General features: G+C 38.0%; 3 protein-coding genes and 1 long non-coding RNA gene across 6 annotated transcripts; 2 read left to right on the forward strand and 2 right to left on the reverse strand.

Annotated features, from left to right (window-relative positions):
• Nucleotides 1-950: 950 nt before the first annotated feature.
• Nucleotides 951-4,379, reverse strand: LOC141844322 (eukaryotic translation initiation factor 4E-2-like). The gene is made up of 5 exons (XM_074732359.1): nt 4,060-4,379; nt 2,679-2,844; nt 2,465-2,590; nt 1,351-1,416; nt 951-1,262 (listed from the first exon to the last, which is right to left on the reverse strand). The coding sequence occupies exons 1-5, from the start codon at nt 4,377-4,379 to the stop codon at nt 1,212-1,214; spliced, it is 729 nt and encodes a 242-aa protein (XP_074588460.1). The 3' UTR covers nt 951-1,211.
• A 3,200-nt stretch (nt 4,380-7,579) lies between these two features.
• LOC141844236 (uncharacterized protein At4g06744-like) lies at nt 7,580-9,047 on the reverse strand. Its single transcript, XM_074732267.1, has 2 exons — nt 8,271-9,047; nt 7,580-8,163 (listed from the first exon to the last, which is right to left on the reverse strand). Exons 1-2 carry the CDS (start codon nt 9,015-9,017, stop codon nt 7,672-7,674), a joined length of 1,239 nt encoding a protein of 412 aa, XP_074588368.1. The 5' UTR covers nt 9,018-9,047; the 3' UTR covers nt 7,580-7,671.
• Nucleotides 8,842-12,337, forward strand: LOC141844237 (uncharacterized). 2 transcript variants are annotated; one of them, XR_012603124.1, is made up of 3 exons: nt 8,842-9,008; nt 9,106-9,286; nt 12,204-12,337. It is a non-coding gene; the product is annotated as an uncharacterized LOC141844237 (long non-coding RNA). The 2 variants fall into 2 exon arrangements; XR_012603123.1 differs by having other exon boundaries at nt 12,216-12,337.
• Nucleotides 12,338-13,988: 1,651 nt separating this feature from the next.
• LOC141844235 (protein TIC 21, chloroplastic-like) lies at nt 13,989-17,801 on the forward strand. 2 transcript variants are annotated; one of them, XM_074732265.1, is made up of 4 exons: nt 13,989-14,373; nt 16,213-16,467; nt 16,763-16,966; nt 17,443-17,801. In XM_074732265.1, the coding sequence occupies exons 1-4, from the start codon at nt 14,086-14,088 to the stop codon at nt 17,554-17,556; spliced, it is 861 nt and encodes a 286-aa protein (XP_074588366.1). In that variant the 5' UTR covers nt 13,989-14,085; the 3' UTR covers nt 17,557-17,801. The 2 variants fall into 2 exon arrangements, with proteins under 2 accessions (XP_074588366.1, XP_074588367.1); XM_074732266.1 differs by lacking the exon at nt 13,989-14,373 and adding an exon at nt 15,281-15,508.
• Nucleotides 17,802-18,330: the final 529 nt, after the last annotated feature.

Genomic DNA, 18,330 nt, shown 5'->3' on the forward strand with positions numbered 1-18,330 from the left:
AGCTAGAACATCTACTTTGTTGTGTTTGAGATTTGGTTGATGAAGAGGAGAGTTAGTTTAGGTCCAATTGAAGAAGTGATATAGGATGGTCGATTTGATTGGTCAATTTGGTGGTAGATCCTTCTAGATGAGTCGGAAGAGGTTTCTTATGCAAGTTCATCTAGTTCGAACCAAGGTATGATTCAATGTTTTGGTTGAGATAAGTAGTTGCAAAACTACCTCTCATCATTAGTTAGTTCATCCTCCATTTCCCACATAGCAAACTCAATAATATTCTCCCATGATTAGAAGTTCTAGTTACTAAGTGAAATCAATGTAAGTGTCCTTGGGCAAGGTGCCATAGATAATGATGATAGGTCGTTTAAGAAAGAGGTGGATGCACCAATTTAGGGATGGTGGTTGGAGGTAAATGACAAGACAACATAACAAAGTATTAATCTTGTGTCATGGAGATTCATGTAGGTAATTCTGGTGGCTATTAAAGCAAGGGGAGGAAGTCAGGTAGTAAATCTACAAATCTCGACAAAGCAATGGTAGCTAGGGTTTTATAGACCATCAAAGTTTGGTGATGGTAGATAGGATTTTGTGTATGCAATGGTCATGACACAACAGTCTTAGTTTTGTTTGACGTATTCCATCTACTTCCAGCAGATGCAGGCAATAGAGACACAGCTGGATCAATGTTTCAGTCAATTGGCAGTCGATCTCAAGACTACGAATCAGGCACAGACAAGGCAAGAAAGTAATGTTTTCTTTTTAAGAGTTTCATCTTTTCCTCTCTTTATCAGTAAAGCACAAAACCTTGGAAAGATATGAAAATTGTAAAGAATTGCACAAAACCTTATTTCTAGTGTGATCCATGAAGCAGTTCATTCAACGTTTGATTCTAATAAACCAAAACTTAGCTTCTAGTTTAAAAAATTATTCATAAAACTATAATTCTCCTCGAGAACAAAGGAAAGATCGTCAAGCTTTAAATATAACATGGCGATCGTTGCATGGTATGTGCATTGACAAATTTAAAAGGTCAACAGTTCACTAAACCAAATAAAAGTGCTAGTTCATGCCAAAAGATAAACATCTACGATGAAGATAGCTACGCTCTCTAATAAAATGAATCGAATGATTCAGAACAATGTTCCTCTTCCATTAGCCGCCGTTTAGAGACTTTCAATAAGATGAAGTAAAGGTGATAGCTAAACCTGTGGACTTCAGACAGTGTATCTACTTTTGGCGAATCTATCCTGCTTTTTGGCATCATCCTAAATAATATAACCAAGGTGAGCACAACATTCTTAACTATTTAATTTTAAAAAACAAAATAAAATCCATGTGAATGGATAAACTCACATGAAGTATAAATCCGATAGGTTCATTGTAGTCCAAGTGCTCCTTCCATTGCCTCCCAATGCTTGTCTATAAAATGTATACATCAGAGAAGCATTAATGAACGTGTCAATGAGTTAGAAGCAAAAGAGGACAGGGTTGTACACTCAATTAGATAATTGTTTTAAAAAAGATACCAAAACAAAACTGCGCAGGGCATAAGATGAATTGATGACAGTTGCAAAACAGCACTTCTGTTATAAAAAAATCAAGTCCCCTACCTGAATTTTCAGAATACAAGGGGGTTATTAAAAAAGAATTAGTTTCCTTCTACCATATCCTCCCTCATGCCTTAACATGGCAACCAATTTCTTAGGTTCTCCACCTCTCTGCGATTTCAAGTCCTCAATCATCTCAGGCTCTTACCTCTCCCTTCCTCGCCCAATCCTCACCTTCCCTTTACAACCATCTGTTCATCCTCTCCGACAATCTGCAGATCACTAGCCTTCCACAACACCTCGTGAATACCTCTCAAACCCTCTCCCACTCTTTGTACATGCAAGCCCCTGCCCCCCTCCCTCCCTCTCTCCCCTCTCACTCCTACCACTGGTGGTCTCCTTTTCTCTGACACTATTGACCCTTTGTCCTTTCCTCTTCCTCCCATAGCACTCCCAACCCACTCCAAGCTCTGAGCTCTATCCTCCTCACAATGATTGCAACCCTCTCCACACCTTTCATATGACATAATTCCCTTAAGCCTTCTCAACTAGCATCAACAAATGATATTCTCTTCCTTCTCATCTCAACATCTCAGCACCTCGTTTCCATTCCCATCCAATGGTTGGTAACATAAACTATAGCCTTACCTTTCCTTGCCATTCAAGTTGGTAATTGTGTAAATTTTGAATCAAAATCACAATCATTCAAAATTTGAAATTCATAATGTTTTTTTTTTAGAAAATGATATACATTTTTTGTTTTCATTTCTTTGTTGCATTTGAAACTTCGTTTTGGTATATTTGGTGTGTATCCTACCTAGGAGGAAATTCTAGTTTCACATCTTTGAATAATTAAATTGAATGTCATGGCAAGAAATTGACATCATGAGATTGATGGGAATACAGTTTTGAACGTTCACCTGAGCTGCTTCATTTAGGCCATTCTTTGTCCAGATAGAAATTTTCTCCTGCTTTGCTCGTTTATTCACAACTGCTCCACATATCTCATCACCATGGTCAAATTGCTCACCAATCATAGCCAATAACTAGCAAACACAAAGAGAGTGAATGAGATACAAAAAGGAGACCAAGTTTCAAATTTGTGAAAGGGAAGAAAAGGGAAGGATAGCATACAGTGTTTAACCACAAATTATCAACTTTTCCTTTTGAGCAACTTAGGGTCCATTTTCCTCCATTTGCACAGACAGGGTCCTCCCACTTTGGCTCTATTCCTAGTTTGAAACAATGGAAGTCTGCTCCAATAGCCAACTTGCTTGGATGGTGTATATTGTTGTAGACACTGTGGAGTGGAAGTCCACATGCGAGCCATAGACAATTTTTTCCCAACAATGTGATAGTGCAGTTGAAAGAAAAAAAACAAAATGAAAGCATAAGAATACTATCAAGACAACAAGACAAACAGACTAATGAAACTAAAAAAGCAAAGCTGTCAAATTCTATTGCTCAAAATTTAAGTGAGAGGTAAGTAATCACAAAAAGTGACAAATAGTAAACCACTAAAATCAAACAGATTATATAAACAAAAAATTCTATACCTTACAAGTTGTCACCTAAATGAGCAAGAAAGGAGAAACGCACACAGGAAATTTCCATTTGAAGATAATGCAGGAAACTTAAACATAACATGTTTGTACATATGCTAATAAATATGAAGAAATATTCTGAAATGAAAGTGATCACCAACAACCAGGGAATACTTTTGGGCTATGATTCTCATTAACCATCTATGATATACACTAAATAACCCAGATTATACTAGAAGTTGAGCATTTAAGTACTTTAGAAAATCAAACCTACACAGATATTATATAGCCATGTAGAACATTATTGATTAAATCTTCTCAACCAAGGACAACCACTCAACATTAGTTAATTTTTTTATCATGTGAAAAAAAATTTGGAGATTGAACAGAAGCTTTAGATAATTGGTATAAAATAACCAAGAGCACACAGTAAGGACACCATCAAAAAGAAATATTCTTGATACGCAAGATAAGATAATTTGTTTAACCCAAATGCAAGTAAAAAAGAAACACTTGCCACCCCATTTAAATCTATCTAATGTGCATTTCAAAGAAAAAGTAACAGCAAACTAAGCAGACTATTTTATTTTCATGAATGAAAAAACCAAAAAATATCTTGGCGATCCAAAAAAAAATGTAGCCTTTTCAGTTTCTCAGTTAAGTAGACAAAATGAATTGATAGACTCTCCCATTCCAAAATAAACAACATCAAATTTCCAAATGCAGAATTCAGTCACTTTTTCAAGTATTGTCATCAATCAACTAAGTCTGTAAAGAACATTCTCAATGATAATTCACAGCTACCTTTTTCCCAAATGATGATCAAACAAAATATATACCCATGGAAGAAATGATCAAATACGCATGTAGCGAGGAAAACAAGAAAAACTCTTTTTACCAAAAAACAAAAAGAAAACCGAACCTAATACTATATAACAAGATGCACAATTCTCTTAAAGGGATTATATTACCCCCAGAAATCCTCAGCGGTGGAGAAGGTGTAGACAGCTCGGATGGAGCTGCCCCACGCGACCTGCTTTGATTTGCCGACGTGATTGTCAAACCAGAACGTCCAGGAATGCTCTAGCGGGTGGATCTCGACCTGCTTCCTCTGTGATCCACCGTCATCTTGCTCGCCGGCGTCGCCCTCCTCATCCTCGCCCTCTGCTCCCTGCCGCTGCTCCGCTTCCCCCGTCGCAGAATTTCCTACGATTTCCCCTTCCTCCAACTGACCCCCTTCACCATTGGCCTTCTCCATTGTCGTTGGAACGCCGTTGTCAACCGCCATCATCGCCGTCGCTTCCATCTCTATAATCCCTTTAGCTGCCGGTTTGAATTACAACCCTATCGCGATCGGAGGCATAAATCTATTTGGGACCCAAGAAGGGTTGGCCCGCTAAACTAACAATAATAATAATAATACATATATACATACATACGTACGTAAATAAAAAAATATAATATTAATTATTATTTTTAATTTTAACATACGATACATTTCTACTCGCTATAATGCATGATTGATAAGTACATCATCGCTATAATAGATGATTGATAAATCATTATATTTTTTCATTTTTATATAACTTCATCTATCCTAATAAATCATCATGAAGTTAACAAAATAATCTTTAACAGTGACATTGTCAAATCATTATAAAATTATTATAATATATGAAGCAAATCAAGAATGTATATAGTTGGAATGTATGATACTACATATTTAAAAATCATACGACCTACCAACAACTAAAGTCTACTTGCATTGCACAACCAAAAGATGGTTATATTAAAGGGGATAGAACAAAGTATATTGCATCAAAATTCTTCCACACACATGAACTCTAGAAGAAAGTTAATATTGATGTTCAACATATTTGTTTTAGCAATAATGTAATTAATTTATTTACAAAAACATTGTCGACGTCAATATTCAAGAAATTGGAACACAAGATAGGGATACATCAATTAAAAAATCTTGAGTGATTGAAATCAAAGGAATATATATATTTTTTTCTCATCCAAGTGTTTTCTATTGAATTTTACTGATAAAGTTTTAACAAGGCAACATTTGATTCTTTATCAATCATCTAAGAAGAAGTGTTATAATAGATGATTAATTTTATTTATTATTGATTGATAAATCATTATATTCTTTTATTTTTATATTACTCCATCTATTCTATAAATAGGAGTATGTGATAGAAATGAAATATAAGATAATTCTCTCTTCAATTTTCTCTTCTTCTACTATTAAATTATATCACTCATATTTTTTTTACTTTTAATTAATAATATTAAAAATTTTCTTTTTAAGTACATGGCAATATTTAAGACCTGTTTTATATCTATTATAGTATAAGGTGGATTTTATCATTTTTAACAGTTTCACACGATCACATATTTTATATCTATGAATGTTATCTTTGATGTTCATCATTTCAATAAAAAATAGAATCTGTCACTTCAGCGGTTCTATATGATCAATCTTACGATCGAGGAGATAAATTAAAAAATCGTAATTGACCACAATGGAGGAAGATATTGTCTCAGTTTCATCGAGATTTAATTCTTATTTACTTTAACAACTCTGTTTCGTCATAATTAATTTAATTATGCTTAGGTAACGTCTTTAATGTCTATCGTGAAGCCTGGTAAAGAATTGAGCAATGGGATCGGAACAACTATATACTCTGACGAAAAACATGAGGTAGTTGTATCATATTTAATTTTCCTCAACTGTAGCTTTGCTTAGTGAATACATGAATAAATTTGCAGGACATGCCTGACTGACATGCCTGGTTTGGCCTTCCCTTTCTCTGTCTTGTTCTTGTTCTTGTAATTACTCATAGTTATAGTTTACCTTCCTTAACTTTCGTCTTTCATGCATATGCAACATGTTTAAAAATGGTCAAAAAATAATTAAAAATGACTTGGTAGAGACAGTGGGGCCACGTAATAAGCTCAGGAATTGATGGATGCAGAGCCAAGTCAGCTTGACTCAGGGTCAAATTCGAGTCGAATCAATGCAGGACCCATTGAAAACACATTAGGGGCACATAAATAAGACGACGACATAATCGACTCATTGATGAAGCCGTCTTTTTCTGAAAGATGCGAAAATAATTGAATATTCTTGAATATGTATCACCATGTAAAGGGTAAAACATTATATAGTTGTCTCTCATTTCTCTCTCTCTAACTTAAATGCTAAAATCGTCTGTGTCTGGTGTTATTTTAATCCTCTATTTAAATTACTTTTCAAGTCCTTTATTCCCCCTTGTCGGTGATCTTTAGGGAGCTTGCATGCCGAATTGTTCGTTGATTGATAATTTTATCATCTACAATATTTGATCGGAACAGTCATTTAAAAAACATCAACTTTATAAGTCTAGTACACAAGCTATTCTCAGTTGTACTCCTTCTAGATGACAAACTCCTCCCAACAAGATCACTATAATATAGATACGGACTCCTACAAAATTAGCCAAAAGTTTTTGGCTACAACTGAAACAATCGTCCATTATCAAGACGACGAAGTAAAACCACGAGAATATCTGATGAAACTCACGGTTCTTGTTGTCTTCTTAGTCCATACTAAACACAACTAAGCACGAGCTAGCACCAAAACACGTACCGAAAGCTAGCCCGTCATTTGGCGCGAAAGGAATGAACACGCGCGTAGTGGCACATGGATGAGCCTTGGACGTTCAATGCAGTCGCTGTGCATCCACAACAACATTGCTTGATACGAACTTATTAATTGCTTTCAGTACGAAAGGTTCCCCTCCTACTGAGGCAATATTAATGCTGTTGCCAGCCAATTGTGGATCCACAATAAACATCGTCTTTAATTTTCTCTGTGCCATCTTAAATTCTAAGTGCAGAATGGGCAGCGTAAAGTTGAATATCTTTTTTTTTTAATTATGGTGAATTAAATAGATGAGCATAAGAAAAAGGATGAGAAAGAAATTATTCTTCAATGGCTTTTGAAATTTTGTTACGGTACTCCTGTTTGGCAAAACATTCGCCACAATCGCCGACCAACAAGGAGGGGAGGTGGTGGGAAGAGTAGGCATTGCCTCGAGCTTGTTTTTTTTTTCCAATTCTTATGATCCTTTTTTTCGATTCTTATGATCCGATTAATCTAGAAATGGACAGATCGATCACCAAGTAAATTTGAGAAGTATAGATATATCTTAAGTTAACACTCAATATCATGAGTAATTCAAATATTACGATAATTGAATTCAATGTTTCCATCAGTTGCTTGAGTAGGAGAGCTGGAAGAAGGATATTTAGGGTATTTTCTATATAAAATCTCTTGGTTAATTAAAAAATATATATAAACGCCCATTAAAAATAGAAAAACTATGACACATCTTTTAAACATTTTGCCATAAATATTCAATTTTTTTATTCCTTAACTGTACGAAAATCCTTCTGGATTCATTGAAAGAAATAAAATAATGTAAAAGATGCTTGGTCCGTCAATTTAATCCTCCATTTCCCAACCTTCCACGGACATTCATGTCAAGTACTAATCCATAATTAATTAATCAGATTGACTGAGTGATTAAGAGCTAATTGCGGGGCGGCTGATGAAGCGCCTCGTATGTCACGTACCGCGATGGCGCCGCCGGCTTCACCGCGCACGCGGACAGACTACACGGCACCTCGTACTGGAAGGGGCAGTACTTTGCTCGCAACAGGAAGCGCGCGCACTCCGTCGGCGGCCTCTGGTCCGGCAGACCTAGTATGCAGTTCCGCCGCACGTCCAGCACTCCCGCGTCGATCAAGCCCCAGCAGGAGTGACCTAGCCAGCTGAAGTAGTTTCCCGAGAGAGATAGATTCGCCAAGTTGCCGTCCGTCGCGAGCCGGCACACCAGATCTGGAACCTCGCCGTAGAGCAGGTTCTGCGCCAGGTTGAGCTGCTCCACCTTGAGGAGGCAGCCAAAGGACCAGGGTATCGGCCCCGTGAGATGGTTGGATCCAGCGTCGAAGACCGTCGCGACGCTCAGCGATCCAATTTCCTGTGGCAAGCAGCCGGAGAGCTTGTTGTTGAGGAGGAGCACCTGTTACGCCAAAATTGTCGAAACTAGGGTTTAATTGAAATGAAATCGCCTTCGAACAGGGGAAATAATTCTGCAACAAGTTGCAGATTGTTGTGGTTCGACGGCACCTCAATTAGGGTTTTCGAAGCTTTGGAGATCGACCGTGGAATTGGGCCAGTGAAGCCGTTGTTGGCCAGGGTAAGGTATGCGACGGGTGAGCTTCCGATGGCGGCCGGCAATCGCTGGTTGAGATTGTTGTTGTTGAGGAACAGCACGTCGAGGCCGAGGCTGAAGACGGAGGCCGGAACAGCGCCGGCGAAGAGGTTGAAGCGGACGTCGAGGAAGATGAGGTTGGGGAGAGAGAGGACGGCAGCGGGGAAGGCGCCGGTGTGGGCGCTGCTGCTGACGTCGAGCTCACGGAGGTACCGTAGCCCGGAGAGGTCGGGGATGGGGCCGGAGAAGTTGTTGGAGTTGGAGTGGAAGAAGGCGAGGTCGGGGAGCTGGTCCAAGAAGCCAGTCACGGTGGGGGCGCTGAGGTTGTAGCCGTTCAAGTCGACGGCAGCGACGGTCGGCTCGTCGGGGGAGTCCTCCGGGGCGCCGCAGTGAAACCCCTGGTAGTCGCAAGGTCGGGGGCCGACCCAGGAGTCGGTCACCCCGCCGGGGTCGCAGGTGATGCTCGTCTTGAACTGCTGGATCACAAGGTACGCTCGGTACTGCTTGTCGTTGAGGAATTCGCTGGGCGGTGGGGCATTGCCGACGCCGATGCTGACCTCGATGGTCTTTCTCTCCGGCGCACCGGTCGGAGAGACACAGAGGGAGGAGGCGAAGAGCAACGCGAAGGGGAGCAGCTGGAGGACGAGTCTCCCGTAAGCCATTTGTTGAAATTCTTCCTTCCTTTCTCTGTTTTCTACCACTGTCGAAGCCTGTTTGTTTGTGTGCATGTGTTGGCGTGATGCATTGCAGCAGAAAAAATTTATAACCCGGGTCCTTCCAAGGCTGTCCATGCCATTTGAAAGGAAAGGAAGGTAAATCATTGCTCAGCACAGTAATCTTTTACATGGGAGGTCGGAAAATCAATGAAGTATTCCACATCCAGATCGATCTCTTGTATCTGTTGCCGTGATACATATGTTACAAAGTCAAGGTAATATCTTCTTCCATCATGATTAATCGCTTTTCGATTTATCTTTTTACATATGATCATGGCTATGTAGAACCACTAAGATGACGAATTTTATTTTATTTTATTTTACTAAAGTGATACATATGTGGCAAAAGATAAAATTGTCAACTACTCTTTTAGGATGGTCCTATACAACTTGAAAGGGGATCAATCATGAGGGTCAAGATTTATCTATGACAACACTTCTAGATGAACCATCTACGCCAGCCCTGCTGGGAGAGAGTGGGAACTGGGAAGACTTGGGAGGAGCAAAGGGTTAAAGGAGAGGGCCCTAACGAGATCACGAGGAGAAAAAGAATCTCACATTTTAACAATAGGAGAGAGTGATGGGTGGGAAAAGAACAGTGGAATAGTTGTTGGGGAAGGGACCAAATTGCTGACCACTAGTTGAGTGTTCGACTTGTAGCAAAAAGGCAGCGTATGGAGATTGAGATCGACTTGTTCATTTTGCAATCTGCTAATGTTGTTCTGGGATATGTTGCGAATTGTGGAGATCTTCTAGGTTGTATGCTAAAGGCAGGTGTTTCCTAGTTGAGGCTATTGGAATGGATAGAAAAATAAATGATAGAATTGTTGGTATTTGTACAACTTGATAAAATAATATAGTTATTGCGTATCTCCGTCCGTCCATACAGGTATTCTTTTATATTGACTGAGAAAGAGTGGAAGGGATGGGGCCGCTAAGGTGATGGATTCCACCTTTTTGTAGAAGAGAAAGAGTGGAAGGGAATCTTATTGCACAATCTTCACGCTTCTGCCCATGTTCCTAGAATGTGTCCCAACCACTCTTCCATTTGTTCGTCCACCCAGTTGAGCCATCATTCAAATTCAATTCAAGTCGGACTGTAGTTATGTGATCCCACCCGGAAGTTTGAGGACCTGATTCGAGTCCTTGTCAGAGTGGGATTGATATGACTGTACTTGACTAAGTTCTACCCCAACCACATGCCTCTTGCTATGGATTTTATGATCAATGAGTATACCAAATGTAGTCTTAAGGGTTAATTTCTTGATTTCAGTATAGCTTGATTTGGTGATCTCAAACCAAAACTAGATAGAGGGGTTAGAGTATATTTTATCAAAGGAAAGCAAAGGCAGACGAAACTTACATGTTGAGGACGGAAGACAAGAGCTCGATGAAGGTCGGAGGTGGCGAATGATGCGGTTTGAATGTGCTTCAACTCTAGTAAAAAATCAGATACTAGCCAAGAACCATTGTATCTAGGGTGAAAGTGTAGTTTGGGGAGTAGGGGACCAATGATTTCCTTGTCATCGTGTCTTGTTAAGTGTCAATATTGGAAGCTGAGGGTGATAGCCACATCATGCTAAGTGCCCTGATACTGGAGGTTCCATTGGACAGGAAAAATATTCCCTTCTCAACCCACTCAGTCGTTTTGGTTGGCCAATGAGAGTAGGCTTAAGCACATTTCTTAGTTGTGTATTGGGTGCGTCTCCACCAAAAGAGCTTTCTCATGGTCTCAAAGATCTCAAGCATTTGTTGCTTGCGTTTACACTACTCAAAACATAAGTTGTGTTGAAGTACCAGACTACTCCAGAATACCACTAGAGATGAAGATATCCCTAGCATGAACATTTCATAAGGCAACAATGGCATATATAGGATCATCCTTGAAAAGCAAATGACACCTTGGTTTAGCTGATAATCGAGATTTGAAATATATTTACATATAATGTTTGTTGTAAAAATAGAATTGATAGAATTATGGCAAACCGATGGATCGATCGTGATCTCCTCCCGCAAGTACAATTCATGTCTCCATGCTTTAGTGCTTGCCTTCACTGTTCATGTCTTCTCTCAATGGTAATTGCACAAACTAAAAATAAAGTCAGCTACACTTTGCATTTTATCATATAGTTTCAAAAATTATAATTTTTCACTAGAGTCTGCCAATCCTAACCCATGGATGATTCTGATGCTTCTTAAGTTTAACATGAAAATGTTCATATGATCCAACAAGCAAATGCCATCACGGCATAGCCTTAGTTATGTTATGATGTTTGAGTTCTTATCTACCTTAAAATGACTTGTGCAGATGAACAAAACTGACATGAAGGGACTTTACATAAATTCTTGTGATTCACTAGTGAATGGCCAAGATTTAAAGAACTAAATCGGACGGTTTGATGGGAACACTTCATATGGATTTTGCATGGAGGTCTAAGGTTGTAAACTAGTCAAACTGAACTAAATTTTATGATGTTCAAATTTGATAAAATAATCGAGTTAAGTCAAATCAAATTTAAAATGAGCTAAATCATTGAAATAGTTATTCAAGCTTGACTTTGTTTCTTTTTTATGAGTTTAAGTTCGATTCAAATTTGATTTGAATTGGTTCATTTAGATGTTATCAAACTCTCAATTTAAGCTGTTTTGATTGTTTAAATTTATTTTTATAATTTTAAATTTATTTAATTGATTATTAAGCTTGATAATATAAGTCTATTTATTTATTTTTAATTTTTTAAAATTTATTTACCATATTAATAAAAGTTTTATTGATCAATATGGTTCATATTTTGTTCGTGAATATTATTCATAAATAGTTATATTTCATGAATATTAACGAGCTGAACACATATGTATTTAAGTTTGTTTATTTAGTTTAACTAATTGTTTAAGTTTGTTTATTTAATTTGACTGTGTGTATTAAGCGAACATAAATAAATTCTTATCAAATCGAACATCAAATTTGCTCATGAACATTTGATTCATTAAAACCTTATGAACGCCCATATAGATGCATCCCAAATGATATTATTTACATTGATTTATGATTGCAATTGTGAATATACCTAACAAGTTTTAGTATTTTCAATCAGCTAACAAATTTTGTCACCTTTCTTCTTGGTACTTAAGATCTAATTGCAGGAAAGGTGCAACAATCACGGAAGCAGAGAGGCTGGTAGTTTGTCATCCTTCAATAAAAGGACCACATTCGATAGTCGGCATTGGTGTTGTACCTCCATTGTTGATAATGAACGAAATGCATAGTCCATGAGCCCTCCATTGCAATGGTGGAGTCAGCTCGGGTAATCTACTCGGGTTGTAGGCCACGAGCATTGATGTCAACGTCATCACCTGAGTGGTCTTAGGGTTTCTCTAAATTTTTCCTTATTTCCTCTGTAAATCTCAGTTTATTTCTTGCTCAACGCCTGTCGGACCCCTGGGCTGCAACCTAAATAGAGGTGAACGTGGCTCTACCCTTGCTCCATTGCAGCCTTGATTATAGGCATGGTCACGCTTCATCAACTCCCACTTGGGTAAGGTTCTGAGAACCCTTTGCTGATTGTTTCTACTGAAGCAATCTGGAGTGGCGGATTCTATTTTGTTGAAATGAGAACCCTTCGTTGATTGTTTCTATTGAAGCAACTCAACAACTGTAACCTGCACATCAGTTTCTAAGGGCAAGGAACACTGACATTGTTAAGAATGTTTTCATATTTTCAAAGTTGTTTAGCTCATTTCTTCATAGCTTATTTCTTATTCAAATTTTGTGTATGAAAATTGTTCACAAGAAGTTCGCTATCTTTATTCATAAAGTTTAACGAACTAAATGTTAGTGCAATTATACCATATTATTTTAATATATTTGGAAAAGGGTTTAAATTTTATGCTTGTATGTGTCTTTCTATGCGTGCACTAATGTCCAGTTTACTTGGAGGTGCGGAAAGAGAAACTGAGGAAAGTTTTCCTCTGCATGCATGCATCCACCGTTTACTTGTCTAAATTTTGACACGAGAGAAAATTAATCCATCTGCTGATCGGGCAGAAAGTGGACGAACAGACAAGAAAAAAAAATCATTTTCTCCTCGTCGCCGGACCTGCCCTTGCGCACGAGGCCCTGGTCGAGCTCGGCGGAGGAGGCGCCATGGCCGGCACCACTCAAGCTCCCTTGCGCACGAGGCCCTGGTCGAGCTCGGCGTCTGAGGGCATCCGGGTGGTCCACGGCCATGGCGGACGTCCACAGCCACGGGCGTATATGCCAGATCTTTATAGCTGGCTCCACCATATCGGAGAAAGAATAAAATGGCGGTCCAAAGGTTGGGAGAGCGGAGTGTTTTTAATCCAACGAGAGCTGCTGCTGCACAATGGAATAGCGACAAGGAGGGTCGTCGAACGATAAAATCCGGTAGGTGAGCCACGGCGTTGTTCGATTTTATGTGGGTGATGGATTCTTTGTTGTTGGATTGTTTTTTGAGATTTATTTGTGTTTTTTTGTTGGATTTGTAGGTGGAGCGGCTGCCTGCGGGAGGTATTTCCTGGAGGACGAGGCTGAGGAGCGCGGCGCTGGAGGAGAAGGTGCGTCTGCTTGATATATATTGATCCCTTCCCTTTAAATCCACTCATCCGAGTAAACATATAATTCCAGCATAAAGTTCACTAAGGGTTTATTTTTTTTAATGAAAAAATAATTTTAAAATATTGATTGCGGAGTTTTTCGATTTGATTTACTTTAATAATTAATGAAAAATTATTATGAGACTATTCTTCATATTTATTTTAATAATTAATGAACTGTAATTATAATGAGACTATTCTTCGTACTTTTCGATTCATGCTTAAGATATTTAGATTATTAAAAAAAAAAGGATCAATCAAAATAGGACGGTTCGATTGTGGATCACTCGCTGGGGTTTCCCCCGAAATGATTCAGGGTAGACGGCAGGCGACGCCGGAAGGAAACTCGGCGACTCCGCCACCACCACTAAATCGGCGAACGCGGCGTCGATAAAAAAAAATGCAGTCTGCAGGTTTCTCCGCTGCCTTTCTGCATCACCTCCCAGGGTCCTCCTCTCTTCCGACTCTCCCTCGCCTCCGTGGAAACCTAAGCTCCACCACCTCTCTGTTCCCCCGCCGCTCAAGTCTCTCATCTTCCTTTGGCAAGATCCTCTTCTCTTCCCATTTCCATTTCCTCTCCTTTTTCGGGTCCATTTCTCCGATCCGTGATCCTAAGCGCGAGGTTTGGGCGAATGCGGCCACGGGGGCGCCTTCTGAACAAGATTCCGAGAAGGAGAAGCTCGCGCAGGTCAGACTGTTTTCTTCACTTGTTTATTGACTTTTTCCCCTTTATTGACTAAGATAAAACACATGCTTGGTACTTCTTCAAAATGTTGCGCTTTTATGCCTTTATTCATATTTTACTTTTGGCAATTTTCTATTTGACGAGAGGACTGAGAAACAAAGGGCTTGGCTAGGGACAAACATATTTTTTTTTTTGTTTTTAAATACGTTTTACTGGTGCCTACATGGTGATCCTGTCCGCGAAATGAACAGAATTGTAAATACTGGAATGAGGAACCAGATGGAGTAGCTTGCTACCTTCTTCGATGCAAATGTTTAATTTGCGATATTAGGAATATTATATTACCATATTTGATGCAAATTAGATAATGTCGGATTTGATTTGACAGTGTAATTCAGTGATTCTGCTCGTATAATGCAGAAGTTATCTAAGCACACCAATTGAGTGCATTTTTTCTTGTTTGTATTCTACTCACTTCAGTATTTGGTCTGAATTTTTTCAAATGCTTTCCAGTTGGGATGCCTATATTAGTAAAACTCCATCAAACAAGAATCAAGTTGTTCTTTAAGTGACAACCTGTTGTGGGAATAGATACAGTACCAATACTCCCCTCTTCATAGAACAACATTTTTCTATCAGAAGGACCAGGTGTGCCATAAAATCAAAGCCTCTTTCATACCTTTGATATGTGTGATTGTAGGGTTATAAGATCCTATAGACTAACTAATGTTAGCTGTAAAAGATAAAAACTTCATCTATTCAATTATGAATAATGCCTTAACATAAAATAAGAATAAATCACTAATTAAGAAGAGAAATAGAAGCTAAAAGCAATAAGGAATTTATTGACTGTAAGAAGAGAACAGAGATTTGGTGATTGAGAAAATTTTTGTCTAATTGGCAGGATATGATCAAGAGAGGAGAAGGTGGATAAGGAGAAAATAGAAAGGGGTTGTGGTGGCCTTGCCCTGGTCAACATGAGATTATGGGAGAGAAGGCGAGAAAAAGGAAAAGTTAAGAGGCGAAAGGAGAGAGGTGGATAAGAAAAGTAACAGCAAAATTTTGGATAGGAGATATGGCAAAGGAAGAGGAGAAAGCAGGAAGAAACATCTGGATGCTGCTCAACAAAAGGTGTAAGGTCAGAAAATTTCTGGCTGCTAGATACTTTAATAATCATTTTCTTTATAGTTTTACTTCTGAACATATGCTAATAAATTAGTAACTAGGAGATCTATTCATTGAGAGGCGATTGGCAGGTGCAAAAATATCATATATAGTTAAAACTCCTAGGCAAAAAATTTCTAGCTGACAATGGACAATAATTCATGCAGGAGGAGGTTGAAAACCTGGAATATTTGAGTGACATAAGATTATTAATTGGGGCCATGATTTGACTTGTCATATTTGTCTAGCTATTTGAATCAGTCTTTCTTGGCATACTTTGTGGAGCACATGGAGCATTATCGTATAGCAGGATTATCTTAGTGTTTGTGAGAACAAATTTAAAATTACTGGTATAATGTACAGATTGAAAGAAGAAATTCATTATTGTCCAAAAAGAAAGAAAATGAAGTAAAAAAATTGAATTTTATTTCATTACTATTCCTTTGTGTTTAGAATTTTAAGGGTGTTGTATAGTTGTCCACATCTTCCTTTATAAAGCTAAGTGATGTGTTTCAATATGTCACATAGTCTTGCTTGTATTGTCAATTATGTTTACCATTAATGGCAGAATGTATTCATAAGTTCATTATTCCCACATATAATTGCTCATCGGTGATCAATTAGATCCTTCTTTGTCTTCTGAACCTCTTATCATATTTTTGGCTTCAACTTAAGCAGGTCTCCAAGAGATTAGGAGACACTGCGAGATATTTCAAGCGCTTGGGAAGTATAGGATTATGGGGCCAGCTAGTATGCACCATTGTTTCTGCTGTTATTTTATCATTTTCCACAGTTGTAGGGAAGATCACTACACCAGTGACCTTTTATACTACCGCTGGTGCAATTGCAGTTGCATTTATTTCGGTGTTCTGGTTTTTTGGTTATATACGACTATCAGAAAAGCTTCAAAGAACAGCTAATGAACCTTCAAAGGTGCTTTTTCTTCCTAGCGCATACACTCTCTCTCTCTCTCTCTCTCTCTCTGTACTGCAGAATACTTCTTCTATATATGTGAGTTGGCATGATAGATTATTATAGTATTCTAGGAGTCACTCAAATTAGTATGTTAATGATGTAGCATAAAGCATAGAATTAAGGGCATCATTAATGTCATGCATGTTATTATATTAGCCCTCCATTCTCCACGTGTATAGTAGAATACCTAAAGTTATCTATTACTTTGTCATGTTCTTTTGTTGAACTAAAAAAACATCACGATACTATCCAGGCTCCTCCACGTGCTGAAGTGGTAAAAACTTTGAAATATGGTATAGTGGTTAATGTTTTGGGAATGGGCGCTGCAATTCTTGGTATGCAAGCAACTATTGGGTTATTGGTTGCTAAGGCACTTACTACCCTATCAGTTCCTTATTACCAGGGAATAGCTCCTGGCAAGAATGCAGTGCTGGCCATGGATGTGTTCTTAGTACAGGTAATTTCTGATTTATACTTAGTTCTCCTCAACTCCTTTCTTAGCCTTTTTTTTCCTTTTGTTCCTAATATCCTTCAGTTGCAGTATCCAGGAGGGGGAAGAGATCACAGTTTAGGGGTTGGAAAAAAATTGTCAAGTTGAACTTGGTCAAGCACTTGAGTCAGGGTTAACGAGTTCTATAACTGGATAGTACAGATTATATAAAGAACAAATGCATTTTTTTAGTTTCTCAAAAAAGAAAAATTATTACACAAGGAAAAGTATTCACTTAGTTTGCTTACATATTTCTTTTGATGTTTTCTCAAGCTCCAAATATGTTTTATTTCAGTTGAAGGTGAGATGACATTCACATACTGGGATCTCCTATCCCATCCATATTTCTAGCGTTATCATCCTTAAACACCAACTTGACTGTAACTAATACAATTATTTTTCTGATTCGTTGGTTCTAATTGTTTGTCACTTTCTGATTACAGTCTTCAAGCAACACAGTCCTTTCACATCTCTTGGGGCTTGTTTTATCACTTGAGCTGTTGCGATCGGTCACGGTGCCGCATTTGGAAGCTGTTCCTATTCCCAGAGCTCTGTAGATAATGTTCTGCTATTAGGTATTCATGTTCTATACCTATCCCTTCGTTGATCAAAGTTTTGAGTTTTTTCTTCGTCCAAATTAAGTTGAATGCTGATAAAATAGATAGTTAGCTGTAATATGAATTTACATTCCAACTACTATTTCATGTCTATTTGTCTATGTTTTATCTCAGATCTCAACATTTCGTATAGGGAATCATGTAGTCTATTAGTCATATGTGCAAATAATCTTAAATCAGGAATATTTTACTCCCAGAATTCTTTGGATCATGTTCATCAAATGCCTTAACGTGTGGTTTAACTGTCATAAGCTCATTCTGCTTAATTTCAATGCTCTTGTTATTATATAGTAGAGACATTTTGATCATATTGATATAATAGTGCAATTTAATTGCTTTGGAATTGTATCACATAATAATTAAATCATCACTGAAGTTGTAAAACACATATAATGGGACTAATAACAAAAGAATAAATTCATTAATTATCTTTGTAGCAAATACTTTTTTTGAAGATTAATTTCTAAATGTAGTCTACCACATACTTTATAAGTCATCTATAATGTACTTTACTAACTTTTGTCAAATCTGTAAAGTACTTTGAAGAGTAGCCAATCAAAATTTTGTTTAAGGAATTGTTAACTTGTTATATACGAATTTGGATTGCATGGAAAATGATGTAGCCTAAGGGATGATTAAACATACGGACACATGAGAACAAATATTTAAAGAAATTTGGGCAACTTGATAGATTTGTTCATTTATATATAGTAG

The sequence above is a fragment of the Curcuma longa genome, chromosome 13 (genome assembly GCF_044706935.1).
Source record: "Curcuma longa cultivar G26 ecotype Majalengka, Jawa Barat chromosome 13, ITB_CL_G26_1.1, whole genome shotgun sequence".
Classification (NCBI taxonomy): Eukaryota; Viridiplantae; Streptophyta; class Magnoliopsida; order Zingiberales; family Zingiberaceae; genus Curcuma; species Curcuma longa.